This window comes from Daucus carota, chromosome 6, assembly GCF_001625215.2.
Source record: "Daucus carota subsp. sativus chromosome 6, DH1 v3.0, whole genome shotgun sequence".
In the NCBI taxonomy this organism is placed as follows: Eukaryota; Viridiplantae; Streptophyta; class Magnoliopsida; order Apiales; family Apiaceae; genus Daucus; species Daucus carota.
The window spans coordinates 19619139-19646381 of record NC_030386.2 but is presented as its reverse complement, the minus strand read 5'-3'; the positions used below and the strand labels follow the sequence as shown (position 1 = coordinate 19646381).

Genomic DNA, 27243 nt, shown 5'->3' with positions numbered 1-27243 from the left:
GGTCAATAAGTTAGTGGCATCTAATCCACCTGAAATTGATGCCCCTTACAAATGGTAATAATAGCAGGACCCTCTACTACATTGCCAAGTAGGCAGATACCATCCATTGCCAAATCATCAAATTGTCGCCATTATCATGCAATAATTAAAATTTCTTGACAATGGGCATCCCTGGATTAGATTTATGAATCACCTGAAATTTTCGAGTTAATATGCAACTTAGTCATTGTAACAAAACTAATATACACAGAGGGAATGACGATGATCTCAGTAGTCAATGAATTAGATAAAAGAAACTGAGAACGCACAAACCTAAAGAATAATAAGACTAACAAAAAATGTGATCTTATGAAAACGACTACTACATGATGCGATATGTCTGACTATACGTGCTCCCGTCCAGAGGATCTTTAGTAGTTCAGGATAAAGGATATAGAGTATGTGTGATTAATGTTTGCATTTTTTGTAGAACCATGAAACTGGAAAAGTGAGAAAATGCGAAACTGGGAAAAGCGAAGTTTGTAATACATGTCACTAAATTGTTTCAGGAGATATATATATGCCTCCGTTAATGACCGTAAATAATAGGCATTTGTCTTTGTTTTGAAAACTAACTTTTTTTAAATGCCAATTAATTGACAATAATGAATTATAATTTTCTTGTATATATTGAATTAATAGCCAACAATGAATTATATTTTTCTCATACATATGAAAGAATTCTCTCTACTAAATAGATTTGAGCTTTTGAGTTACAATGATACTATTTACTGGTGGGAGATATCGTTTCACATAGATGTTAGACTACACAATTATTACCATTTGCAAGTATAAATTTGTCACCATCTATACTGTGCCAAAAACCAATATGTTAAACTCAGCAGTGTGCATTGAAACAGCTGGGAGTTGATTACAAAAAAAGTGCAATTCTGATATTTTCCCAATCTTGTATAATTTAAGAGCCTAACTACTTGTTTGCCCACAAATTTAGATAAAGGAAGGTTAGTTTCTTTTAAAGAAATCGCTTAGCAGATCATACAAAAAATACGATCAACTAAACCTAAACATGCTCAATGTAAAAAATCAATATCATATAACACAAAGTGATATAATCTCTTAACCGAACAGGATTAAAAGTACCAGAAAATATAAATGTCTTATAACAGGAAGTCTTTCAAATTGTAGAAGGATATCTGACCACTAACATAATATTGTACCTCTTTTTGTAAGACAAAGAAGATGAATGGCCACGTGAGATTTGTTTCCAACCTGTAAATAGCAGAGAAACAATGTTTACTTGACATGTGCTTATAAAATATTATTCTTTATGTGCAAGATTGTAGTAATGCCGTTTATCTATCTTTTGGGCATACAATTACGTGGTAGCAAGCAGTGACATAATATTTTAGCGCTTAGTGTCTTTGTACATTTGTCAAGAAAAGATATTTTTCTGTTAGAACCCGCAACAATTGCTTTATTTACAAACCTGGTCATTCAAGTTGGTAGTACTAAGCAAAGTCCATGGTCTATCCTACAAAGATATGTAATGATCAGTAACTGTTTTAAGTGTAGGGAGGATGGGAGAACATAGAGCAACCAAGTTAGAACATTTAAAGATATTGCACACACTACAAAAATGAGTAAAATCACATAAATATTTAAGTTATGCCATGCAAATCCTCAAGAGAGATCTGGAATTAAGCAAAACATAGATTCATAAAGAGAGTAAATGAAAAAAAGGATGAAGTTTCTATGAATCCAAAGAAATGTGTATTACTCAAATCCAAATTCCAAAACTAACATAAACAATTGTAAAGAGATATGATAGTGAGATACATCCTCCAATGAAAAACACTAATAATATCCAAGCTCGCTTCATATCCTGCAAGTTGAAATAATATATACAAATCAAATTAAAATCAATTTTTTCCTGTTTTAAAAAAGAAGCAGAGATGTGGCAAAAAAAAAAAAAAGAAGAAGCAGAGAAGATGCAGTAAAATAACATCAAACGACCATTACATGATCGAGAGCTTAAGAACTCAAAAAAAAATCAGACTGAATGATATGTCGATATACAAATTGTTAGGAGCTGCCAAATAGCATCCTGATTCACTTTCATTTTGTTGTTCACTGTAACAATTGATTTTAGAACCCACTGGAAGCCATTCCAAGACTTGTACAATCAATATGACAAACCGGAGACTAAAAGCTAGAATCCAAACATAGATGAGTCAAGCACGTCCGTCTTAATCATATGTACCTGGATTTAGCACAACAATTGGCAGCCACTTAGCAACTCTTTTACAATATATCTCCTCAGAGCTTTTACTGCCCATTCTGAAAAAAATGAACAAACTTAAGATAAGTGAAGAGAGTTACAAAGGAAAAAACATGCGACTTGGAATGAAAAGAGTACATGAGTGTGAGAAAATCTTACAAAATCAAATAAAATCATAGAGAATATAAATCAAACTCCTTGTATGCATTAATCAAAAACTGGAAAGCACTCTCGTTAATCACGTTCTCTTGAACCATATCATCGCCTTCAACACATCACAAAATTGCAAGTTGGATAATATGGGTGCAGAAGAACTTACCATCACTTATCGAAGGAAGAGATAACATATGAAGGGGAAGAACTTACATTGTTTACCGAAGAAGGAGGCATCTCTGAGAGTAATTCGTTTCCGATCTTAAAATCAAACCTGATGAACCACGAAGATGGTTGAATGACTTGAATCACATATTTGAATTTGAATACATATAAGATGATTTTTGAATCGTAAAAAGTTTCTTTGAATAGTGTGGGCAGCAAGTATATTAGATAGGGATTGGTGTCATATCAACTTCTGCAACAAAAAATAGAATGTCATATCCTACTCGGGGAATGGTTAAATTTCAAAAGATGTTGTCCAGATAGAATGATACCTTGACATTGAGCTCCGTTGTTACTTGCTTGCGTGATCACTGATTGCACAGGGGTTTCAAGTATCATATTGTTTTTAACAGATTGCAACGATACTGCATAAAAAAAACAACTTGGTAATATAGGGTTTATGGACAGGGTGTACATTGTCCATGAGTATACATTAAGTGCTCAATCTGTCATTAAAAATGAATCACGTACCACTGCTATTGTTCTGCATATTTATATGTCTGTTGTGCAAATAGGCATCAAGAGCAGACCGGGAGCCTCGACGTTTAGAATCTGATAACATGACGATCATATTTGCAGGATATATCTTATCATTGGATTTTTAATGTAAAAAAGACATTGAATTCTAACCTCCACACATGGTATTATCTAGAGAATCGGACATACGTTTGCGAGCTGCAGTACAAAACGATGAGACAGCATTATAACGCGGAGTAGTCATTTTCAGTAATCTTAAATTTGTGAAACCCACGTACCAGGTTTGTAAATATCAAGTTCGTGAACCGGTTCAACATTTAAATTAACATTACCCTAGTGATGTTCTAAAACTTATGAAATAAACAAATTAGAGATGTAGCTTTAATAAATTAGAGCATAAAAGAAAGATTGACAGTTTATTTTTCTTCACAGAGGGCAACGCCTAAACAACGGCATAGAACTTATAGTTCGGAATATAAAGTAGGGAACTTTGGATTTTAAACATATGCAGCCACAAACCTCTCCACAGAAAGTCTCAAAAAAAAGTTTGACATCTGCTTGCGTAACCTGGATCAGATAGGAAGCATAAATATGGTTATCATTTTCCTCTAACAGGTACTCACCAAAAAAGCAAAAGAATTTATTCGACTCCAAAATCACCTTCTTATCAATATTTGTGCAGTAGATAGTTCTTGAGCATATTTCCCTTTCATCTTCAGACTGGAGGACATAGCAAAACACATTAAAATAAGTCTATATCTTGCACTAAGAATGTTAAATTTTCATGATCGGATTCAGCTGTCAGTTTTATCAGGGCAATAAGAAATTCAATACAGTGAACCAAAATACTCACACGTGGTAGAAATGTTGGATTCACAGGTGCAATTGCAGTTTTTGAAGGCAACACCCTAACAGGATAAAAACCAAGGACAGTTCCTGCCATACCCAAAGCATTCCTTGCACCCTCTGCAGCTCAAATAGAAAACTTTGCAATGTAACCAGACTCAACAATCCATCCATTCATCTCAAGCTGTAAGTTGATCACCTTACCTTCATCCATGAACTCAATAAATGCAAAGCGGAGAACAGAATTGGGATCACCACAGACACGACAGTCGACAACCTTCGTTAAAGTATTAGAGTCAGCAGTCATTTCTTCTTTGGAAATGAGTATAATAAAGCAAGGAATTACCTGCCCGCAACTAATAAATAGAGCTGCAAGTTGTTCTTCAGTAACCTGAAGCCACCAGCCATAAATAAATATGAATATTTAACAATGAAGAAGTAACAGATAAACCTCACAGAAGCGTACCTGCTGATCAATATCAGAAACATATACGGTCCTCATGATTTCTTCTCTCTGCGCCATACTGGTTTGACTATTCATCCTTCTTTTTGCATGACTATAGCCATTTTTTTTCTGAGTAGAAAAACACATACAATATCCATTACTAAGAACAAAATGAATATCGTAGAATTTCTTTTTAAAAAAGCATTCATTATCAAAGAAACTATAAGCCAGCAATAAATTATCTCCAACATATCATTAGCTAATCAAGACAAGCTCAAAGCTTACAATATTTAATAAAGTTCCGATATATAAGTTTGAGGAAGCAAACAATACAAAAATGTACCACAACCTACCAAAATACTAATCAATATGCAATAATCGAAATACAGGATCAATAATAGTTCAAAGCATACCCTTCTCGTCGAATTCCCATTAACTGAAACCGGAGAATTGGCTTGCAAAACAAAACCATTGTCAGCAGCATCAGCCACATAACCATACTGTGGAAGACCATGATGGACAATCATTATTTATCACCATCTATCCTAAATCTAGAGATTACTGAGAACTTCATATATTCTCAAGAATCTCTTATTTTCATTGAAACACACTCTAGGTACTTGAGCATCAACATGTTAATCAGCCAAAAACTGAGCAGTATTATGAAACATTTGGATCAAAATAAATGTACACCTAATTCGATACATAATAGGCCACTGTTAAATAATTTAAAACAACTCGCTATTTAGATAAACAAATCTAAATTACCCTGTGGGAGAAACAGCATACAAATTTATTTATTTTCAAAACCACATCAAACAGGTTCAAATTTCCTTTCACTAACCGTTTCTAATCCAAATTCTACTACTTTAAGCATATGTCAGAAGCACCAAACTTTACGATCATAATCAGAATAAAAACCAGAATCTACATCATCCTAAAGCAGATGCAGAGACCACACATTAGATGAAACTTTCTACAGCCCAATCAAGCAAATACAAAAACAACATTCCAATCTAGCAAAATAAAGAATCTTTACCATCATCCAGCAAAAACACAATCAAAGAAACTCAAGTATATCAAAGAACGGCTCAATCTTATCCTTCTTCCCACTGAAAACCCTTAAAATAACCATAACCTTGACAAAAGACTGTAAAAAATTCTCAATACACATAAATTTCAAATGGGTCTTTTAAGAATCACCAACAACAATAACCATTCATCTATAAACACCCAAATTAACTACCAACAATCACAATACATACACACACACACACACACACACACACACACACACACACACATATATATATATATATATATATATCTTAAACCCCATTTCGAAAAATGCAGATTCAGTTTAGTATATGAGAAAATAAGATATAGATGCAAAATTGCTTACACAGAGGAGGATGATTTTAAAGAACCCAGATGGAATTGAGGGCCGGAAGGAGAAGAGTAAAGAGCAGCATAGTCTTATCGACTCAAACTTTGCTATTAGGTTTTGATCAACTCACTTCAAGCGGCAGCTCGACTTGTGCGGAGAGAGTCCTGGTGGGAGAGAGACCCCTGGTGGGGCACGATTTTCAAAGACCAGCGTGACGAGACGAAACCAAAAAACGTGAAAGAAAAATGGGACTACAAATTATACCCATGTTGGCTTTTTATAGTATAGTATAGATAGTATAGAAGTATAGATATGTTTTACCTGAAAAAAAAAATATGTTTTACAAATTATATATATACACAAGAAAGGGGAAAACATAAGACGAGTAGAAGAAAGACTTTGAAGATTTCACAAGCAGGTTTGCTCTCTGAACACAAACTATGGCACCTCATTACTATTACATTTCTATATTTTCATTACAATTCATATAGCTACATGGGTCTTAAAGAATCGTTCTTTATATGAATTTTGTATGGTGTTATGTTGGTTATAATCAGGAATTGGCAAAGTTTGTAACTTTATGTATGAAATGTTGTTGCATAAGCTTTTTAGTTAAGTTTGTGGACTATAGTGGTATCAAAATTGGGTTTCTTGATTTTTTGAATAGGTTTTTATATTAATCTTTTATTTAATTTTGTTGTTTATAAGCAAGGACTGGTAAAGTTTGTAACTGTATGTATGAAGTGATGTTGAAGCTTTTTAGTTAAATTTGTAATCTTTGGTGTAAAAGAATTAGGTTTCTTGGTGTTTCCGAGAAGATCTTGATTTGGGTATGAATGAAAAATTGGTGAATTTGATGTTAGGATTCAGCTCAAACAGTTAAATATGTAATTTTAGCATACAGACTCTGTATAGCAGCAACTACAAAACATCCGGTCAAAAGCGGTACAACTTATCACTAGTAGTGGTATTGTGAATCACCCGTTAAGTTGGTAACTTCATGTCTGATATGTTCTTGCATAAGCTTTATAATTAAATCTTTAGTCTTTAGTGTTTTTAAATTAGGTTTCTTGATGTTTATGTTAGATTGGTGGTAGAGTTTAGCTTAAACAATTATATGGATCATTTTGGCATACAGACTCTATATATCAGCTGCTATGAATCACCCGTCACGAGTAGTATATGTAATCACTAGTTGAGTCTTAGTACTACGAATCTTGGATCAACAGTCTCCTTAGGTTAGTTTGTGTTTGAGCTAACCGGCATGTATGGATAAATATACGCATGGAATGACATTAAGTGCGTGATTTTGATAATTTGGTTATAATTTGAACAGAATTGAAGTGTAACGGAATTTATTGATATGGAAAGTACTGAGGCTAAAGACCCTTTGAAGGTGAAAGACTGGAAAAACATTGGTAAGGCAGTAGCTGATGAGAGTAGTTCTGAGTCTGTTGTGAAGAAAAGGCTTCCAAAAAAAGTTCGAAATATACCGGAGTGCTATTTCCTTCCGAGAAAAACACTTCCTGCAGCTATAGCTTATTATGGGTCGTGGATTCTTGGCGGTGTTGGAGCTGGGATGCTTGCAGAAATTTGGATAAACAAGAAAGTGAAAGGTATGCAAAACTGACTTGTTTAGTTGCTGATTAGAATAAACCCTTTTGTATAGTCATTTGTGTGGAATTGTGCTTTAGCATGTGTTTGTTAGAATGCTTAAATGAACATTCTGTCTAATTAAGATTTGTGAAAAGTCAATATCTTCTAATATGCTCACAAATTAAGCTTATGCTATATAGGGTCCTTAATCTTGAAAGTTTTGTATTGAACTACTGATCCACGATAGACATGCAAAAGATTGAGATATGGCAGACTTTTTTTTTTTTTTTTAGTGTAGCTTGAATTCATAGCTTCTCTATTTTCAGGTTTTTTTAAGCTAATATATGTTTAATGCTCTTACAGAGGATGGAGGAGGTGTTGTTTGGGAGTTTGGCAAATAGATGCTGCATGTTAGCATGAATAATCCCTTATCAAATTTCCTCCTGGACTGGAGCTTACTGGCTTCTCAATGAATGGATTAAGTGTAACCAGTTTGTACTCGACATTTAAGTCATATTGTGGTCAAGTTCCAGGCAACAGTTTAGCCCAGTTGGTTACGTGGGTATGCTTTGCTTCTTAATTTTCTTCGTTATAACCTAGGAAATGGAAGGACGCAGTTTTAATCTAAAGCGTGTTCTTAGAATTGTTAATTTTTTATGGGTAAACCTTCATCATTTTGAAGAAAAAAAACTCTCAGAACTATTCTTAATTTTTTCAAGCTTGTTTTGGCTCTGGTTTCAAAAAATTTAATATGCTCTTTTTTTAAAATACTTCTAGCATTTCAGTGAACCATTAACACCAGAACACCATCTGTTCATCTATCCATTTCTCTGTATATGCAACATTTACATAACACTAGAATGAGAAGGGGGGTGAAAATTCATCCAAGTAGATAGTAATAAGCAAAGTACAGATAGATTCCTTTTCTTGACCAAACAACAGCTATAGAAGTCGAAACTGGACCTGATTGTCTTAGCGATGCAGTGTATTCAGCTATAATTTTTACTGAGATCACAGACGATATTACAAACAATTTCGTGGAAACCTTCACTTGATCCACAACTGATACTGTGAGCAATTAACACCTAAGTAATGTACATCCAGTAAAAGAATATGTTACCTAAAGCCAACAACTTCTAACTTTTGGACAGTCAGCTTGCAGAGCTCTGCAGTCTGATAAACCTACTGAAAGAATGATAACTATGCTTCTATGTTGTTCTGTAATTCACGATCGGTTCTGTTTTCTAGTTCCTCAAAGTTCTCTTCTGGTCCATTTTCAAATTCCTCGTCTGGTCTGTTTACAAGTTCCGCAACTTTCTCATCTGGTTCTTTTTCTAAGACTTGTTTATCTTCATTGTTTTCTAGATCTACTGTTTCTGGTTCCTCGCCTCGTTCGGTTTCCAGGCCCTCCTCACCTGGTTTGTTTTCCAAGTCTTCCTCATCTGCTCTGTTTCCTTCATCGTTCTCATCAGGTCTGTTTTTAACTTCTTCGTCTGGCCTGTTTTGCAGATCTTCCTCATCTTCTTTGTTTTCTAGATCTTTCTCGTCTGGTCTGTTTTCAGGTTCCTCATCTGGTCCATTTTCTAGAACTTCCTCACCTGGTTTGTTTTCTATGTTATCCTCGTTTCTGTTTGCCACTTCCTCATCTGGTCTCTTTTCTAGGTCTTCCTCGTTTGCCCCGTTTACTGAATCAGCATCATCTGGTCTCTTTTCTACTATCTTGTCTGGTCCATTTATCACTTGTTGAATGTTCACCCTTGCTCTCCATGAACTTTCCTCAAAAAAAGAATTTAAGTACCAGGAACTTTTATAGTTCAAAGTATCCCGACAAGCACGAGCCCGGAACTGTTGATTAGCTATCATCTCAGGGGACATTCCCCATTCAGCCATTTCTTCTTCACTGTGATAAATAGCAAGACTGTAATCCCCGCCACGCCCTAACTGCATCACCCTAAATTCAGCATTTCCTGGATTGATCAGGTACTCGAATTGCTGAACTGTCCACTTAAACCACCTCATAAGAAAAACTCGTGAAGCTAGCCCATGCGATACAATTATAAGGTTCAAGTCATCAGCAGGGTTATGGTGAAGCCGGTTCATGTCTATATCCCTCCATAGAGATTCAAGGAAACCTGCACATCATCAAATCATAGATCCATTTACACATGAAGGCATCAAACAAGAAAACTCCTAGAAAGAAACGGAGCAAATTAGCTTTTACAGACTATTCAGCATACATAATCCTCAGACCTGAGATCTGATTGCACAGAGGGAGACTCATGTTCTGATTTTAACTTTAGCTGTTTCTAATAAACTTGTTATTTTGTTATATTGAAGAACTTTTAGGGCAATCTATCACATTCCGAGACTCATTTAAACATTGTTTCATCCTCACTTCCTTGCATATCTTCTTTTACAGCTTCACCTTACAAGTTCTCAATTTGTCTCTATATATCTACCAGAATCATCACACCGGTGGCAAGTATATAACTTACGCAATTCTCTTTCAGGATACCTCTGATTGAGATTTGCAACTCATACTTGTGGTCCCTCAAGGTCTCGACAGGGAGGTAACTGATATGCAGAGTAAATTGGGAGGGGAACACAAAGCAAAAGCACAATACAAATGATTATATAAAGTAAAATCATCACAAAGATTCATCTATTTGTCCTCGTTAGTGTGGCAATTTAGGACTACAACAGTAAGAGAAGTGTCGATGCAATGCAGTAATCTCATGGTAACTAAAGAACAAACACAAACAAGAATCATAATTTTCCAGTAGCAGTACATGAATCGAATAATAAACCTACAATAACTGAGCTTAAGGATCGAAAGAATTAATCTACCTGAAACGCGATCAAAAACATCAGCAGCAGATTCACCTTCAGGGAACCTATAAAAAAACCTCCCATACTTCTCCCTAGTCTGTTTAATGGCTTTCATCCTCTCCGACTCCTGAAAATTCCCAAAATCCTGTTCTCTGATCCTAACTTCTTCTCTGCCTCCAATCACACTTTTTCGAGAAAAAGACCTTCCAATCTCTCTCAATGTAGCTCGTGTTCGTTCATAAGGCGACACATAAAAGTACACTTTCCAGTTAACTTGTCGATCATCATTAGAAATAACTCGCCTAATCTTCTCTCCAGCGATTTTTGACTGTTGAAGGCCTAATGCTGTTAAAGGAATTTTGTAGTCTGGTGTGACTGTGTAAGCTGTCCCGTCTCGATTTCCTTGGCTTTCCCCGTGCCGTACTAATATTATTCTTTTTGGCAGACATTTCTCATTGTGACTTGTCATTCTATACACATAAAAAATGTGTGAATTGTGTGAATTTATCTTTCTACAAATGTAGATCCATGGTTGTTGCCTTCTGTCTCCGTCTTTGTCTTTTTATCTGCATACATGCATCTGCATTGTGCCTGTATGCATGATCTTTCGATAAGGCTATGAATGTGTATATAAATATCTGATCTGTTCAGACAAGAGTAATGTGCATGTATGTGTGTGTGTGTGTGTGAGAGAGAGAGAGAGAGGAAGGGAGGGAGGGAGAGAGAGTGAGAGAGAGAGGAACAGAGAGAGAGACAGAGAGAGGGGGGGGGGGGGGGGACAGAGAGAGAGAGAGAGAGAGAGATCTGATTATGTGTGAGTGTGAATGTGTATGTGTGTGTCTCTGTTCTGATCAAAGAAGAGATAGGTTCATGAGAATGTTCTTTCTTGTCTTCTTGGCTTCACTCACATTCTTCTGGGATCTGTCTGCAACTTAATTTTTGTTTATGTTTTTTAAGTTAATAATAACTTGTAACATTAGAATTTTAAATACTTTTTTTTTGAAAATAGAATTTTAAATACTTAAATAATGTCTATTAATTAATTTTAAAAATATATATTTTTTTACCAAAAAAAACCTGTAATAAAATTATGTGTCTACTGCATTTTATGGTTATTTTTATGACCCATCAGATGACAAAGAGGCATTTGCATGATTTAACCTCAAAAACCAAATTACAGTAATACAATATTAAGGGACTGTTTGGACAAGTTTAAAAAAAGTGACTTCTTGCTTAAAATAGAGAAGTGGAGCAGAAGTGAGAAGTAAGTAAGTTAATAAAGTGTTTGGAAAAAAAGCAGAAGCTGTGAGAGAGAAGCTAGCATTCTCAGCTTTTTAAAAGTGCTTCTACTTCCTTAGACAAACGGGTCAAGAGAAGCAGAAGTCAGAAGTAACTTCTGATTCTGCCAAACAAACAGGGCCTAATTATACAAGCTTCGAATTCTCATTATAATATACCTTCTTTAATGGGGTTTTTTGTGAAATTTGCAGACCTAAAAATCAGAATCACCTATAGATCAATTTTCAAGAATTGGGTATTCTTGTTTCATTGTGTTTTGGAATACCCATCAAATGATCTATGAAAGTACAAGTGTAGAATAGTTTCAGATTACAAGTTTTCTTGATTTGGTTTCCAGGGTTTGCATGGAGACATTTACAACAGAGATGATGCTTTAATTGTATGTGTAGTGTGCCTTTATATATCAGCTTGTGATGGGGAGGTTTATAGGTGGAATATTGTTGCCTCTACTTCTTTTGACAGGTATGTATGTATACACCTAAACACAGATATGTTTAAGTACCGTGAATTATTTTGAATATGAATCTCGAAAAAATCGATATTGAGGTGCTTTTAGAACAGTTAGTGTTGTTTCATACACCTAAACACAGATATGTTTAAGTACCGTGAATTATTTTGAATATGAATCTCGAAAAAATCGATATTGAGGTGCTTTTAGAACAGTTAGTGTTGTTTCATAGTGCGTTTTGTTTAGTAAAGCATTTACTATTAAACTGAGATGATACATGATAATCAAGTAGCAGATGTTCAGTACTAACTTAAAGTATACTAATTGTAGCATAATAATGTATGCTTGTTGTCATGAGTTCGATTTCTTTGCCTCATCCTTCTGGTAATTTTCCGATGCAGCGTCACTTCTATATCGGAGTTTGATATCTATGGTTAATTTGCTAGCTTTTCTCCTCATTTCGTTCAGTGCACCAACTATAGGTAGGTATTATACGGTATCTTTTGTTATTTACTGGTTTTAAAACTATGTACCAGAACTGTTGCTGGTGCTGGCATATTTTATTTATTTGTAATTTCATCCATTACTTGCCTGCGAAAGTATGAATTTTTGATTCATGTATGTACATGGTTAACTTGAGGCTTTAATGTTGTTTCGCCATTTTAAGTAGATTTCTCCTTGGTGTTATTTCTTGGTTGAAGTCAACTAATGTCTTATGGCTGATTACATCTAAAATCATTGTGGCCTCCAACAGGTTCTTGTCACTGGAGGTGGAACCTGGTTTCCTATTTTGTTATCGCATATTCAGTGCTCATTATTTTTTCACATGCCATAGTTAACATCATCATATCTGCTAATGGGGAAAAATGGGAAAGTTATGGAGCCTTATGGTCAAGACTTCTTGGTTTTATAAGCTCAAATATCGGAGATGAATTCGGAATGTCTCTGTGTCATGTTTATTTTCTGGTCATGCAACTTCTGGGAGCTCTAATTGCTATATTAGATATATACTGGAGTACATTCATGCCTGTGCTCTCGAGATACCCTACTTTGCAACATCTACTTGTTTCCCTGGAAGAAACTGGTAACTAACCTAGTAACTGGTTCTAAACTTTAATTCATCTAGTATTTGGTTCCTTTACTTGTCAGTACATCCTTAGATTCGGTTGAACATGTCTGATGCTAGACAAAAATTCAAGTTTAAGGCTTGTTGGTTAGATAACAAAAACTGATATGTTGAAAGAATGGGAAGATCTACAAATGCTAGACAGACAGGGCTGAAAATCGAATTGGGTATAACTGGTTTGTTTTGTTTTTATCGGATTTCTGTTAGTATCAGATTATCCTAATAAAGTGCAATTTTTGGAGTATTAAATTTCTTCTTAGTCCGGTAAGGAACCAATATTGTATATCTAACAAGAGTGCTTTTATTCTTGGAATAAGATTTGAATACAAGTCGAATATGTAGCACCTGTGATTCAAGTTGTATTTACAGTTAATAGAGTTATAATTAAAAAGGGTTACATGTGACATTCTTCAGTATCTTTTTGGATTGGAATGTCGTCGAAAATATATCTTCAGTGATATAATATAAAGACTATGAGTTCTAGTGTCTACATTTAAGGTTCCAGCTAATACATGTGACTCTGATAATCATTTTCATATGTCACTGATAGACAATTAAATTATGCATGACCAACAAGATGGGATGGGATTTACACTCTGTTACCGGACTCCTCGATTTTGACATTATACCCGTGTCGGTCGGACATGACATGGGTGTGGGTACAAGATTTGAGTCAGATCTTTCATATCGAAAGTGGACACTTCATCTCGTAACAACTAAAGTTGAGAATGATATAAAAGGCTTTACTACAACTTATTCGTAAAGAGCAATGTCCGTATATTACTTTTTCTATATTATCATTTGACTTTTTTACAAGGATATGACACATAAAACGTGCATAAGTTTAATGGTAGAAGACACTAGTCTCACATATTTTAAAAGATGTAAATGGATTAAGAACATATAAATTCTCCCTGAAGTTAAGCTTATATTCCGAGTCCCCGCACCCATGTCCGATTTTGGACTCACATCCACGAATCTTAATTTTCAAAAAAATAAGGATCCGACACTTAAATCCGCACCCTTGCCGGACAGCCGTTCCCGAGTCCGGGTAACTCAGGATTTACATGAATTTAAGAAACAAAATAGTGAGTCCGTGCCCTCTGCAAGTATAATGACTCTTGAATATTTTAATCTGAAGGTTCTCGTCTCAGGGTTCTATCATGCATGTTAGTGCCGGTTGTACAGCTAGTTGCTGGAATCACTCATCCGTCAGGGGTTTCCCTACCATTTTTCATTTGCAGTTGCATTGGGCTTGTAGATTGGTCATTAACCGGAAACTTTTTAGGCTTTCTCCGGTTAGTAAACATGTTCTTCTTGGCCACTTCTGATTCATTTTTTGGTTTTCACTAGTAGTCATCTCTCTACTGATTTACATTTACGGTAATGGGTTTGAAGGTGGTGGAGATATCTTTTGTTTTATGCAGGCTTTAATATAGTCATCCTGTATGCATATCAGCTACCAATTGAGTTATCTTCTAAGTTACAGTGGATTGCTAATTTTATTGGGCTCTACAAGATATCTTCCCATCTGGATTGGTCACATTTGTGCTCGGGTATTTCACTGCTTCTATTTTACTTCATGGTAAGATACCTTTCGTACATCTTTCATTAACAATTACAAATTTCTGAGTGAATCGGATTTTGTTCTAATATGTGGTAGATAGTTTTATTTCAAGTTTGTCTAAGCAACTGTGTCATTGTACTCTTATGGTGGTCTATCATTTATACAACTCTGGTTCAATATATGAACTTATATGGTAATTTATTAAAAGGAAAAGATAAAATATTGAACATATCTTTCTGTGTTTATGAGTTAAAAGTAAATTATCAGGAGCTAAGGTTCTGACAATGGATATTACATGTTCTACACCAACTACAGGCCTTAGGTTAAAATTTATACTACCTACAATCAGCTATTATAGTCTCACGTATTCCAGCTTTAGCGATTGATAGTTAGTGGTTTTAACTAATATCGTTTTATAAAGACGTATATCTTGCATGGTTTCAATGCCCAGGGAGAAAATGTTTTGATTATGATTTCATATTTTATGTAAATTGAGGATATGCTAGCATAATTGTCACTCTTTCAGTTGTGCAGCATCAGATGTGATCTGCTGGAGATGGATGTCATTATGTCTATGAAAGGAAGTAGCATTACTGAGCAGCTTATTCCAAAAAAGCATTTTCTTATCAGCGAGTATAGGTATCTAATATGATCTTCCTCTATCTAAGATATTATTTTGTTTATTTCTGGCTTTTACTAGTTATAAACGTAAGCTAAATGAGAAGGGCTACAGGAAGATATAATATGAGAAGGGAGGCGCCGTCGCGAGCTATGATTTCATTCAAATCAACATAATAGGAAACTGTTTTGTGCCATCTTCAACTCAATTCAAGTATTCGGAGTCCTGAGTTCCTTTTAGAATTGTTCCCCTCCTTCAACATCATGCCTGGTCGACAAGGTCAATCGTGAGTGAATAACATGGCCTCGTCGACAAGGACAGATCACGAGTTTATTGGAAAAAAAAGTGTCAATGTTCTAGATAATATTTGGAGTAGGTTTTTATCACTTTTGACTTGCTCAGCAATCGGCTACAGAGTGGGCCATCTGGAATATTTGATTTTTAATTTCAATATAATATCAACCAAAATTAACATATTACAAAGATTAAACAAACCATTACCAGAACGATATGACCTAATGTTTCTGGTGGAAGGGGATTATGTAGAGTAAAGAAGTTGTCAGAAAGATTCTGAGGCGAGAGGAAGGAAAATGAATGTAGAGGATATTTCAAGTTAACACATGTATGTTAAAAATGAGTAAAACCATTGAATTTCAGTTGCTGAAGCTACTCAGCTACTAATATCCATCCATGTCTATTTATTGTTTTCTACTCTTTTCAGATCCGGTGCAAGGCACACCAACATTTTACTAAGAAGAACACTGTTCCGGACATTTACTATCAACTACTTTACTTATGGATATCCGGTGGGTGCTCAAACCGACATGCTTTAGTCTATTTTGTTGTATAACTACATCTCCTTATAGTCCTGTTTTAAATGTGACAGATCTCCTTGTTGGCTCTTTCATTCTGGAGCATCCAGTATGCCAGCTTATGTTCGTTTGGATTAATTGTGTATCTTGGTTACTTGTTGTATACCTCCCCGTCTTTATATTTCTTGCACCGGTTAAATGTCTTTCTTCTAGTCTTTGTTCTGCTGTGGGCTATTTGTACATACCTCTTCAATTTGGCGTTCACAATTCTAGACCAAAAAATGCTGAAGGTACTTTTTTCATTGCTTATTGTTAGATAGATTTGGTATTATGGACTTCTTGAATGGACTATGTGGACCCTTTTACAAAATGGAAGTACCTTTACTACAGGACATGGAAGTATGGGAAACTATAGGTTTATGGCGTTACCCTGTTCCAGGATCTTTTCTACTTGCACAGTTTTGTCTTGGGATTCTCGTAGGCATGAGTATTCTTGTGAGAAGTTCTGTTTTCCTGTACTTGTCTGATAAGGATGAGCAGACGGAGAATGGATATTGTTCGATTAGAGGTCAGAAACATTGTCTATCTAAATCAAATATTCTAGAGAAATTTGCTATTACAAAACTCTATTTATTCAATTAACTATAACATAATACTTTGTAATAATTTTACTACTTTTTGTAAATTAATCAAACGAACTCAGATGTAAGGTAAAGGATAGAATCCATTCAATTTTGAATCACATACTACACTATATGTATCCTCAATGACACATTAGAAGTTCCATATGTAAATTTCCATTGATATTTTAATGCAGATAAAAACCACCTGGTTCCAAACGAATGCCTGAAAAGGAAATTTGCTATGATCTAAATATTTCTTGTATCACTACTGATTTGATATTGTTCTTGATTATCAGAGAAAGAAGAGACAGCCGTGTTGATTGTGGCTATTGTAGCATGGATGCTGCGGAAGAGCTCTCGTGCTATAGTTCTTGTACTGATATTTTCAATGGCGTCCAGACCTGGTTTTTTCCATGCATTATATAGTAAGTTAAATCTGAGATCAGAAAGTATGTTTTCATGTTACTTGTGATCAGATTCAGAGCACTTTATTAGTTTCCACCAAATGCTAATATGGCTAACCTTTCTAGTTTATAGGTTTCATCAAAGAAACCAGTGCACTGTTAATTTAGTCAAGAAAATAACCGGAACAGCGAAGATATTTCTTCTAACGGGTCCAATTTCTCCTTTATGTTTCAGTGACATATTTTATGATCTATTTGTTGAGACGCACTATCAGTCGAAAGATTCGTCAATCATTAATCCTTTTTTGCGAAGTTCACTTTGCACTACTGTACATCCTTGGCATAAACCTGATTGCCAAATCTGTTGAACAGAGAAGTAGGGTGGCTGTTGAAATTTTATCACATTTAGGTAATCATTTAATTGTTCATTCTTTTCAAGTTCTTCTATATTTGTAATTCTATATTCTGATGACGTTGTAGGTCTTCTTCAGCATACTAGCTCGGTGGAATATTTAAAAATTGCTTCCCTGGCGTGCTTCTGTGCCATTTGTAATAATGGGTTTGACATGTTCTTATCGTATTCAGCAGTTGTGCAAGATAGTCCTTTCCCTCCAATCGGATGGAATATATTGCAAGCTGGTTTAAAGAGATCATTCCTGTCATCTGTCTACTTTTCAACATTTCATGAGTGTGGATGCCATAATTCTTCTCATGGTATGACTGCATATTACCTTAATTTGACCAATGAAACATCAAAGCATTTAGTTTATCATAAATCTCCGGTGCTTACCGAACAACTAGTAATCGGCCTTTATCAGTATTTCATAGTTGATGGTTCTTGTCATCGTCATGAGCAAAAGCTAGGAACATTATGCTTTACATAGATTGCTTGTACCTGTCTCGTAGAAGTGATTATAATTTCATTAGCCAAATCATAAATACCACCAATATGACATGGACCTTTCGGTCTTGTGTTCACATCAAATCTTTGAAATATAAAATTGGTGTACAGTTGGTGAAGAGAACATCCTCTATTAAGTATAATAACTTTTTTCCTGCATTTGGCTGGTATCAGTAACATAATACCAATTTTAATAACCAAAAATGTATTCTCCCATTTCAGATAGCGAGATAGCGTCGTATATAAATGCGATAGGACGGAAGATTCACTCTGCATATCGATCATGTGGAACCTACATTGTTTGTCTAACTGTGCTTCTTACAATTTACCTTGTAAAACCTAATTATGCATCGTTTGGTTACCTCTTCTTCCTTTTACTATGGATGAACGGAAGACAACTTGTTGGAAAGACAATAAGGCACCTCTGGTTTCCATTAAAATTGTATGCAGTTGCAGTGTTTGCTCTCATCTATTGCCTCGGTATCTTTCCCAGCCTCAAGACATGGTTCTCTGGGAGGATAGATCTTTATCAAGCCTTTGGTTATGATCCTGATGCTTCATTGTTGAGAAATGTCCGGGAGCCTCTTGCTATTCTAGTTGTCATGCAATTATACAGTTTTGAAAGGAGCCTTAATAATTCTTACACCATAGATGATTTTACAGCACCACATTTTGGCAAAGTATCAATCTTTAAACGCCTTTTAATATGGCATAGCGAGAAAATACTACTTCTTGCCTTGTTTTACGCATCCTTGTCCCCTATAAGTGCCTTTGGTTTTGTGTATCTTCTCGGGATGGTCATTTGCTCAGCTCAACCAAAACCTTCTCGGTTAGCATCAAAATTCTTTTTAATTTATTCGGGGTTTGTTTTGATGGTTCTTTATCTGTTCCAGTTGTTAGGTGAAAAAGCTGAGATGTTTCCTGGTCAAAGGAACTCTTATCTGTCTTTTATTTTGGGCTTGGGAATGTTTAGGCCTGGATTTTTCGGCTTGGAATCTGGGATGAGAGGAGAAGTTCTGGTTATCATGGCATGTGTTCTTCAGTATAATGTTTTTCATTGGTTGGACGTTATGGCTAGCAACTATGTACATAGAGGAAATTGTGAAGAAGAACACACTTCATTTCCTGCAACATACGAAAGACCAGATACAATTCCTTTTGGCTCAAATACTTGTAATGCTTCTGTGGATGTGACTCCACTCCTGGAAAAGGAAAAAGAAGCAACAAGAAACTCGCATTCTATTAGTGATGACCTGTTTCAAGTTCCAGAGCCTGTAAATATTCAAACTGAAAACATGGAACGAAATTACACCAGAACTTATTCCTATAATTATGGTCGTGAAAATTCCAAAGAAAATCATAAATGGAATAGAAAATGGATTGTCCTGATGAGAAAGGAGAGGCAAGAAATGCAGAAAGACGCCCTAAAGCTGTACATGAAATATATGTTGGAGAATATTTTCAGTATTTTTGGCCTAGAAATTAACATGATTGCATTAGTTCTTGCTAGCTTTGCTGTCTTGAATGTCGTCTCACTGATATATATTGGTTCTCTTGCTGCTTGTGTGCTTATACCTAGGCATGTCATCCGGAGATTGTGGCCTATATTTGTTCTGTCTTTCTTATTAGTTCTTACCCTTGAATACCTATCCATTTGGCTAAATATAACATCATGGAAAGAACAGCCCCTTAGTGAGGCAAAAATGGCATGCCATGACTGCTGGAAAAACTCAGATCAACTCTTTGACTACTGCAGAAAGTGTTGGTTAGGTAGCTTTTTCTCAACTGTTTGGCTGCACATGTTTTTCTTTCATTTCAATCTCTATTAGCATGCAAAGGGGACTAGTGTTGCATATCTTTCTTAGCATTAATTTCTACCAACTTCGTGACGTGGCTCGGGAGCTAATATAACGAGTGTCCATGTTTTCTCTGCTGCAGGGCCAATATAAGTGTACCTAAATAAACATTACATAATTACCGTTCTTATTTACTCAGAAGATGTATATGAGGCCGTTTTATTTGATATGAGAACGAATTTTCTTACATTTAAATTTGGGTGTGTACATGCAGGAACTATAGTAGATGATCCACGGATGCTCATCAGCTATTTTATGGTTTTCCTGCTAGCATGTTTCAAGCACCGTGCTGATCACTTGTTTGGTCTGTCAGAGTTGCACATGTATCAGCAACTGAAACAAACATCTCTCTTAGGTGATCTCTCATTTGATACAAAAAGCATGTGGACATCATTTGATAATCTGAGACTTTACGGTTATTGTCACTTGCTGGACCTTGTTCTTGCTTTAATTATGATCACTGGAACTCTTGAATATGACATTCTTCATCTTGGCTACCTTGCCTTTGCCTTGGCTTTCTTTCGGATGAGGTTTGAAATATTGAAAAAGAAGAATAAGATCTTTAAGTTCTTGAGAATGTATAATTTTGCGGTGATTGCATTCTCTCTTGCCTATCAATCTCCATTTATAGGAGATTCCAATGAGGAGAAATGTGAAACAATTAATTACATTTATGAAGTGATTGGGTTTCATAAATATGATTATGGGTTCCGGATCACATCAAGATCTGCTTTCGTGGAGATTATGATATTTATGTTGGTGTCCCTGCAGTCATACATGTTTGCATCCCAAGAATTTGATTATGTGGCAAAATATCTTGAAGCTGAGCAACTTGACGGCTTTGTGCGTGAACAGGAAAAAAGAGCCTCTTGGAAGACTGCACAATTGCATTACATACGCAAATCTGAAGAAAAGAAGCGTCTTCGTAATTCACAAGTGGAAAAGATGAAATCAGAGATGTTTAGCCTTCAAATGCAGCTTCACAACATGAACTCCGGTGATACCTTACCTAAAATCGAGGGCACTAGGAAGAAGAGTTTCTTCGACTCATATAAGAAAACTAAGATCCCTGAAAAGGAGAAAAATGATTTTGAGATAAGTAATGAAGACTCTGTAAATTTGTTTCCATCTGAGCCAGATAGATCTTTAGAAAGTGTGAAAAGTAGTCATCCGGAAGAGGATTCTACAGAACATTCAGTGGGTTCTTCCCCGGAAGGTAATGAACTTAAGGATAGATCTCCTGGTATAGATTTATGGGATCTAGAGAAAAGATATGAGGGAGATTTTCGAGGGAACAAAACCCGATTAGCGTCAGCTGCAAATCTTTTTGGCCATGGGGTTTCTCATGTAAAGTCTCTGGGCAATAAAGCAGTTTCCAATCTCGTCAACTATTTGAATATCAAGTACGAGGAACCAGATATACTTGATTACTCATCAGAAAATGATATCTATTATGAGTTAGAGAATCAAAACATAGGATTTGAACCATCTGAGCAAGCACTTTCTGTCCAATCTGCCAGTGAAAGAAATCTGTCCCAGAATATATCACATGTTACGAAACCACGAATTTCAGTCATATTCTACTATATGTTGGCCCAAATTCGATCAAATAATGACATTGTCTGCTACTGTTTGTTTGTGTTGATGTTCCTGTGGAACTTCAGTTTGCTTTCTACTGTTTACCTCGCTGCTCTCTATTTGTTTGCTCTGTGTGTGAACACTGGACCTGGTTACATGTTCTGGGTAATGATGTTGATTTACAGTGAAGTATGTATTTTGCTTCAGTATCTATATCAAATCATTATTCAGCACTGTGGTTTTCGCATTCATTTTAGGTTCCTTAAGGAACTTGGATTTCCTGATTACAAGATCCAGTCGTCGTTTGTTATCAGTATATGGCCACTATTTCTACTTTATATCTTTACTCTCTTCCAGTCTTCGATATCTGCAAGAGATGGTGGATGGACTTCAGTTACAGAATTTAGTTCTCAGAAGAGAAGAGGTTTGCATTGGGAAGAATCCTCGCAAATTTTCTCTTGGTGGGAGAGACTATATAAACCGCTGCAGGGTAAGATGCAACATATAATTAAAAGCATGTTCAGGTATTGGAATTCTGTAACTCAAGGAGCTGAAGCGCCACCATACTTTGTTCAGCTCTCAATGGAAGTTAACGTGTGGCCAGATGATGGTATACAGCCAGAGAGAATAGAATCAGGTCTAAACAGATTACTTGAAGTCTTTTATGATTTGAGATGCAAAGAAAGGGTTCAAGATAATTCCCGTTTAGCGAGTAGAGTTCGGGTCCAAAGCATTGAAAGAAGTCCAGAAAACCTTAACATTGCATTGGCTGTTTTTGAAGTTGTGTATGCGTCCCCATCAGAACCTGTGCTGGAGGAATGGTCCAAATCATTAACTCCAGCAGCTGATGTGGCTGAAGAGATTTTAGATGCTCAGTGTGCTGGAATTTTCCAAGATGTAGGATTTCCATATCCAGTAATATCTGTTATTGGTGGAGGAAAGCGAGAGATTGATCTGTATGCCTATGTTTTTTGCGCAGAATTGGCTGTTTTTTTCTTGGTCGCCATATTCTACGAATCAGTCATAAAAAATAAAAGCGAGTTTTTTGAAGTATATCAATTAGAAGATCAGTTTCCGAAAGAGTTTGTATTAATCTTGCTGGTACACCTCTCTCCCTTGCATACATTCTTAATATATAAAAGTAGGATCATGTTCAATAGAGAACCATTAGACAGAGAACGCAGAGAACCCTTACCTTATTTCTAGTATTAGTTAGGGTTCTGCAGCAGAATTGCACATGAAAAAAATATCTTATTTATGTATTATATTTTGAAATTACTTCTGAACACACACAACGATGCAAAAAAACATGTGTTTAGATTTAGATCCTGAAAATCTATGTCAAAGATAGGGTTCTGCCGCAGAACCTTAGTGGTTCTATGGTTCTATTTTAAGCATTGGTTCTCTCTTGAGCGTGACCCTATAAAAGTATGCTTTTCTTTTCATTTGTATCCCCGTAATGATCTATTGAATATGGATTTCTAACAGAATATGAACTATGTGAGATTACTTGCTGATATTGGGTTTATGTGAAGCGTTCTTGTAGCTTAGCTATAATTTACTGTTTTATAAATTGTTTCTAACAGAATACGAACTATGTGAGGTTGCTTACTGATATTCGGGTTTATGTGATGAGTTCGTGTAGCTTAGCTATAAAGTGCAGACTTATAAGCTGTCAGAGTAATATCGTATCAAGCTGTTTTCTGAATTTACATTTATAAATTTTCATTATGGTGCAGATACTCTTTTCCTTGATTGTACTTGATCGTATAATCTATCTCTGTTCCTTTGCCACGGGAAAAGTCATCTTCTATCTTTTTACCCTGGTCCTTTTTACATCTTATGCAATGAAATACGCTTGGAGTATGGAGCCTTCACACCAGCGTGCAGGACGATTAGCACTTCGTGCTATTTTTCTCACAAAGGCTATATCTCTTGCACTACAGGCTGCACAGATTCGTTATGGAATTCCTCGCGAAAGTACTTTGTATCGGCAGTTTTTGACAGCTCGTATCTCCCAACTTAATTTTCTGGGTTACCGAATGTACCGTGCTTTACCATTCCTATATGAATTAAGATGTGTCCTGGACTGGTCTTGCACAAGTACATCTTTGACCATGTATGACTGGTTAAAGGTGAGGCAGTTTAATTTGCACAGAGTTGACAGTTAATCAGAAGTTATCTTTCTTCATAGAGTTAAATCCATCCGTCTTTTATAGTATTTTTTTAGCTGGGGTTTTTCTTGTAGGCACAGTAATTTTATGAGTCTAATATTTGTTTCTTCGTATTTTTTTTATAGCTGGAGGATATATATTCTAGTCTCTTTCTTGTCAAATGTGACGTGGACTTGAACAGGGCTACACATCGTCACGGACAAAAGCAACCAAAAATGACTAAATTCTGCAATGGGATATGTGTGTTCCTCGTCTTAGTGTTTGTTATATGGGCACCTATGCTGGTAAGACTTCTGGAACTAAACTGTCCGAAATGGTTAGCAATGTGGTTTTTATACAGACTATGTTGTTACAATTCTGAAGATACTAGTCGCATTTGTGTTCTGAAACTTCTGATCTTATGACGCGGTTCTCTTACTGGAAGAAATTTTAATCTGAAAATTAAAATATTATCACCCTGTTGTTCTTGAGTTAATTATTTCGAGGTAGCTCTGTAGAAATATGTAATTCCTTTTTTCCTATATTTTTGAACTCGTTCAATCCTCTATATATTGCTTTACAGATGTACAGCAGTGGAAATCCATCAAACATTGCAAATCCCATCAAGGATGCGAGTGTCCAGATAGATTTACATGCACTAGGTGGAAGGCTGAGTTTATTCCAGACGACTCTCTGCAAAAAGATTTCCTGGGATGAGGTCGATGTACATGTTAATCTAGATCCTCATGGTTATCTGACTGAATACAACAAGCAAGATGTTCAATTAATATGTTGCCAAGCTGATGCAAGCACCTCATGGCTTGTTCCTCCTGTTGTCCAATATAAGTTCGCTCAGTCTCTCAAGAAGAGTATGAAATTGGTATTTTCCTGGAAATTTACGAGGAACAGGCCAAAAGGAAAGGAAGTTGTGAAGTACGATTTGCATATTGATGAACGTGATCTACCAAGACCAGAGGAAGTAATAGGAGTACTAAATGGTAGTGTTAATACTGTAAGGATAAGGAATCTTTACCCAAAATACTTCCGAGTCACTGGATCTGGTGATGTTCGGCTTCTTGAAGAAGCTGTAAGTGATAGATATTGTTCATATACTTCACTACTATTGAACTATAAAGCCATTGATGTGATAATTTTAATGCGCAATATATATTTGGTACTTTTCGGGTAGTTTTGGTTAAATCATTACGACAAAACATGTGCAGGTCAATATGTTTAGCGGTGATCTTTCCAAAAATCATGGGTATCCGGAGTGGTGGTCTTTTCACGATGTAGATGCTTCAGAGATAACTGGCTGCGGAGAGTTGGCTGGACCGATGGCCATTATTGTCTCCGAGGAAACACCACGTAAGTCTGTATCTTGATCGAGGAGCTTCAAGGTTTAACTTAGAAATGAATTCTTGAATGACTAAGATTTTTCTCATACTCTAATTAAAACACTTTGTAGAGGGCATTATCGGAGAAACACTCAGCAAATTCAGCATCTGGAGTCTGTACATTACATTTGTCTTAGCAGTAGGTCGCTTCATTAGACTGCAGTGTTCAGATCTAAGAATGAGAATTCCTTACGAAAATCTACCTTCATGTGACAGGTACACGAACTTTACATATTGGTCATTGATGCAGCTACATTTCTTATAATATTTATGTTATTAACCAATGAGCGAAGCACCAATAGTTGTTCTCTTTGTTTCGTTATATTCATTGTGCACTGTAACGAAGTAGATTATTCTTAAATGAACAAGCAGTGCAGTTGCAGTAGTTTGCATGATAGCTCGGATAGACGTCTTTTAAGCAGATTTCTGCATTCAAAGTTATAAGTCAGGGCCTCGTATATTGTAACATGGAGCTAATTCAGAACGAAACTAATGTCTGCTGATTCATTGTACTTGCATAGTTTATACCTTGTGGCATTAAAGAATAAAACCAGTATATAGATATTAACTACGAGTCAAAACCAGGTTCAAAATGCAATAAAGAAATATAGGTATTTTTAATCGCAAAGAGTGTGTAGGAACTCGATACCACAGGGCAAGTTCTAGTTTATCATACTTGTGTTGATGCAGATTGCTAGCTATTTGCGAAAAAATCTATGCAGCACGAGCAGAGGGGGAGCTCGAGGTTGAAGAGGTTCTGTACTGGACCCTGGTAGAAATTTATCGGTCCCCTCACAAGCTGATCGAGTACACGAAACTAGAATAAACGTCATCTTTGAAAACCGGAAATGTATGATCAGCTTTCAGTTTTGATTCAGTTGAAGTGTTGAACTACTGGAATCAGCATAAGAAGCTCAATGCTATGGATTCCCAGGACTTGGCTTGAACTGCTATGGACTTGAAGTTCTTGCGAAATGCAGAACATCCTCAAATGATTCGCAGTAATTTGGAGCCCCTCCCGTGTATATGAATATCATTTGTTGTCGAAATTAGCCAGATTGGAAATGGTGCAGTATTTGTCAGTACATTGTTCGATCTCTTTTTATTCAATGCAGGCATTTCTAAGTTTGAGAAATAATGAGATATTTCGACACAGAATTCGTTGTAAATAATTTTATTTCAGCCAATAATGTGATCGGAAACAAGAACTGTTTGACATATATCCTTTCTCTTTCAGTTTATCTTCATGCCCCTATCATACAGAAATTTTTTTTGTGAAACTAGAAGGTGCCAAGTGATGAACTATAAGCTTATCAGTGTCAAAGTGTATGTAATCTACCGCTTTTAGAGATAAGGTCTCAAATATCATTACATGAGAAAATGACCCATCATTTTACAATCTAAAACGCTAGATTGTGTAGCGTTCATCTCTATTTCATTTCTTAATTAACGTTAGATTGTCTAGATTGTGTAGCGTTCATCTCTATTTCATTTATTAATTAACGTTAGATTGTCTAGCGTTTGAAGCACAAAATGCTATATGAGGTTTCACTTTAAATTATCAAATCGTGTGATGTTTTATACTCCCTCCGTCCCTCGGAGATGTATACGTTTGGAATGGACACGGTAAAGTGGTGGGACCCATGCATATTTAATTGATAGATTTGAAAAAGTAGATGGAAGTAGTGGGTGAGTGGGATTTTTATATTATAAAAGTATACTCTTTTGGGAAAGTTTTGAAATGTATAGAATTGAATGGGACATCCCGAAAAGGAAAGTGTATAGAAATGAGAGGGACGGAGGGAGTGCTGATTTTTAGACCTAAACGCAAAATGATATAGCATTATAATGGATTGTTTGGATTAATAAATGATATTTCAGGTTATTTTCCATAACTCTAATACTTTGGACATTATATCAAGATATACGAGGCTTTTTCTCAATGCATTTGCATTTAAAGCTTATGCGCTTAGAATCACAAAATATAAGGACCAAATCATAAAAATGTTAAAATTACAAGGGCAGCAACATGATTATTGAAAAAATGAATGCATGCAATAGGCCTAGGTTATAGAAAAATGACTTCTAAGGATATTTAATCATCAAAAATAAAAAAGTTCACAAGAGTTGAAAGAGAATTATTTGCGAAGTTGTAGAGGTGAGTTTTTACTACAAATTACAAAATATATAATTTTGTCGGTTATTATTGTCGTTTCTTGTCTATCTG

At 35.7% G+C, this 27243-nt stretch overlaps 4 protein-coding genes across 10 annotated transcripts; 2 read left to right on the top strand and 2 right to left on the bottom strand.

The window, feature by feature from the left end:
* Window positions 1-2: 2 nt before the first annotated feature.
* LOC108224407 (polyadenylate-binding protein-interacting protein 12) lies at window positions 3-5225 on the bottom strand. Of its 7 annotated transcripts, XM_064080308.1 has the most exons (16): window positions 4838-5221; window positions 4446-4553; window positions 4326-4370; window positions 4184-4256; window positions 3987-4099; window positions 3794-3853; window positions 3653-3700; window positions 3287-3331; window positions 3128-3208; window positions 2929-3021; window positions 2645-2705; window positions 2438-2543; window positions 2261-2337; window positions 1487-1526; window positions 1218-1269; window positions 3-193 (listed from the first exon to the last, which is right to left on the bottom strand). In XM_064080308.1, the coding sequence occupies exons 1-8, from the start codon at window positions 4949-4951 to the stop codon at window positions 3305-3307; spliced, it is 588 nt and encodes a 195-aa protein (XP_063936378.1). In that variant the 5' UTR covers window positions 4952-5221; the 3' UTR covers window positions 3-193; window positions 1218-1269; window positions 1487-1526; window positions 2261-2337; window positions 2438-2543; window positions 2645-2705; window positions 2929-3021; window positions 3128-3208; window positions 3287-3304. The 7 variants fall into 7 exon arrangements, with proteins under 7 accessions (XP_063936378.1, XP_063936375.1, XP_063936374.1 ...); XM_064080305.1 differs by having other exon boundaries at window positions 2645-2849; window positions 3653-3853; window positions 4838-5224; XM_064080304.1 differs by having other exon boundaries at window positions 3653-3853; window positions 4838-5224.
* An 878-nt stretch (window positions 5226-6103) lies between these two features.
* LOC108224408 (uncharacterized) lies at window positions 6104-8036 on the top strand. Its single transcript, XM_017399022.2, has 3 exons — window positions 6104-6229; window positions 7148-7427; window positions 7771-8036. The coding sequence occupies exons 2-3, from the start codon at window positions 7175-7177 to the stop codon at window positions 7806-7808; spliced, it is 291 nt and encodes a 96-aa protein (XP_017254511.1). The 5' UTR covers window positions 6104-6229; window positions 7148-7174; the 3' UTR covers window positions 7809-8036.
* A 438-nt stretch (window positions 8037-8474) lies between these two features.
* LOC108224406 (phosphoglycerate mutase-like protein AT74H) lies at window positions 8475-10931 on the bottom strand. The gene is made up of 2 exons (XM_017399013.2): window positions 10255-10931; window positions 8475-9539 (listed from the first exon to the last, which is right to left on the bottom strand). The coding sequence occupies exons 1-2, from the start codon at window positions 10703-10705 to the stop codon at window positions 8608-8610; spliced, it is 1383 nt and encodes a 460-aa protein (XP_017254502.1). The 5' UTR covers window positions 10706-10931; the 3' UTR covers window positions 8475-8607.
* A 693-nt stretch (window positions 10932-11624) lies between these two features.
* Window positions 11625-26229, top strand: LOC108225272 (piezo-type mechanosensitive ion channel homolog). The gene is made up of 20 exons (XM_017400100.2): window positions 11625-11997; window positions 12385-12465; window positions 12738-13067; window positions 14251-14407; window positions 14508-14694; window positions 15203-15315; window positions 16017-16101; window positions 16182-16397; window positions 16498-16675; window positions 17027-17155; window positions 17370-17543; window positions 17615-17848; window positions 18258-19805; window positions 20106-22570; window positions 23209-23604; window positions 23769-23927; window positions 24206-24709; window positions 24846-24987; window positions 25088-25232; window positions 25707-26229. The coding sequence occupies exons 1-20, from the start codon at window positions 11949-11951 to the stop codon at window positions 25840-25842; spliced, it is 7428 nt and encodes a 2475-aa protein (XP_017255589.1). The 5' UTR covers window positions 11625-11948; the 3' UTR covers window positions 25843-26229.
* The last annotated feature ends 1014 nt before the right edge of the window (window positions 26230-27243 follow it).

Coding starts and splice junctions, on each gene's coding strand:
- LOC108224407 (XM_017399020.2), bottom strand. CDS start 4,951: ATGATTGTCCATCATGGTCTTCCACAGTATGGTTATGTGGCTGATGCT. Junction 4,100..4,183: donor TATTGAGTTCATGGATGAAG/GTAAGGTGATCA, acceptor TTTGAGCTGCAG/AGGGTGCAAGGAATGCTTTG. Junction 3,854..3,986: donor ATCCAACATTTCTACCACGT/GTGAGTATTTTG, acceptor TATGTCCTCCAG/TCTGAAGATGAAAGGGAAAT.
- LOC108224408 (XM_017399022.2), top strand. CDS start 7,175: ATGGAAAGTACTGAGGCTAAAGACCCTTTGAAGGTGAAAGACTGGAAA. Junction 7,428..7,770: donor GATAAACAAGAAAGTGAAAG/GTATGCAAAACT, acceptor ATGCTCTTACAG/AGGATGGAGGAGGTGTTGTT.
- LOC108225272 (XM_017400100.2), top strand. CDS start 11,949: ATGGGGAGGTTTATAGGTGGAATATTGTTGCCTCTACTTCTTTTGACA. Junction 12,466..12,737: donor GTTCAGTGCACCAACTATAG/GTAGGTATTATA, acceptor GGCCTCCAACAG/GTTCTTGTCACTGGAGGTGG. Junction 15,316..16,016: donor TTTCTTATCAGCGAGTATAG/GTATCTAATATG, acceptor TACTCTTTTCAG/ATCCGGTGCAAGGCACACCA.
- LOC108224406 (XM_017399013.2), bottom strand. CDS start 10,705: ATGACAAGTCACAATGAGAAATGTCTGCCAAAAAGAATAATATTAGTA. Junction 9,540..10,254: donor TGTTTTTGATCGCGTTTCAG/GTAGATTAATTC, acceptor GATGATGTGCAG/GTTTCCTTGAATCTCTATGG.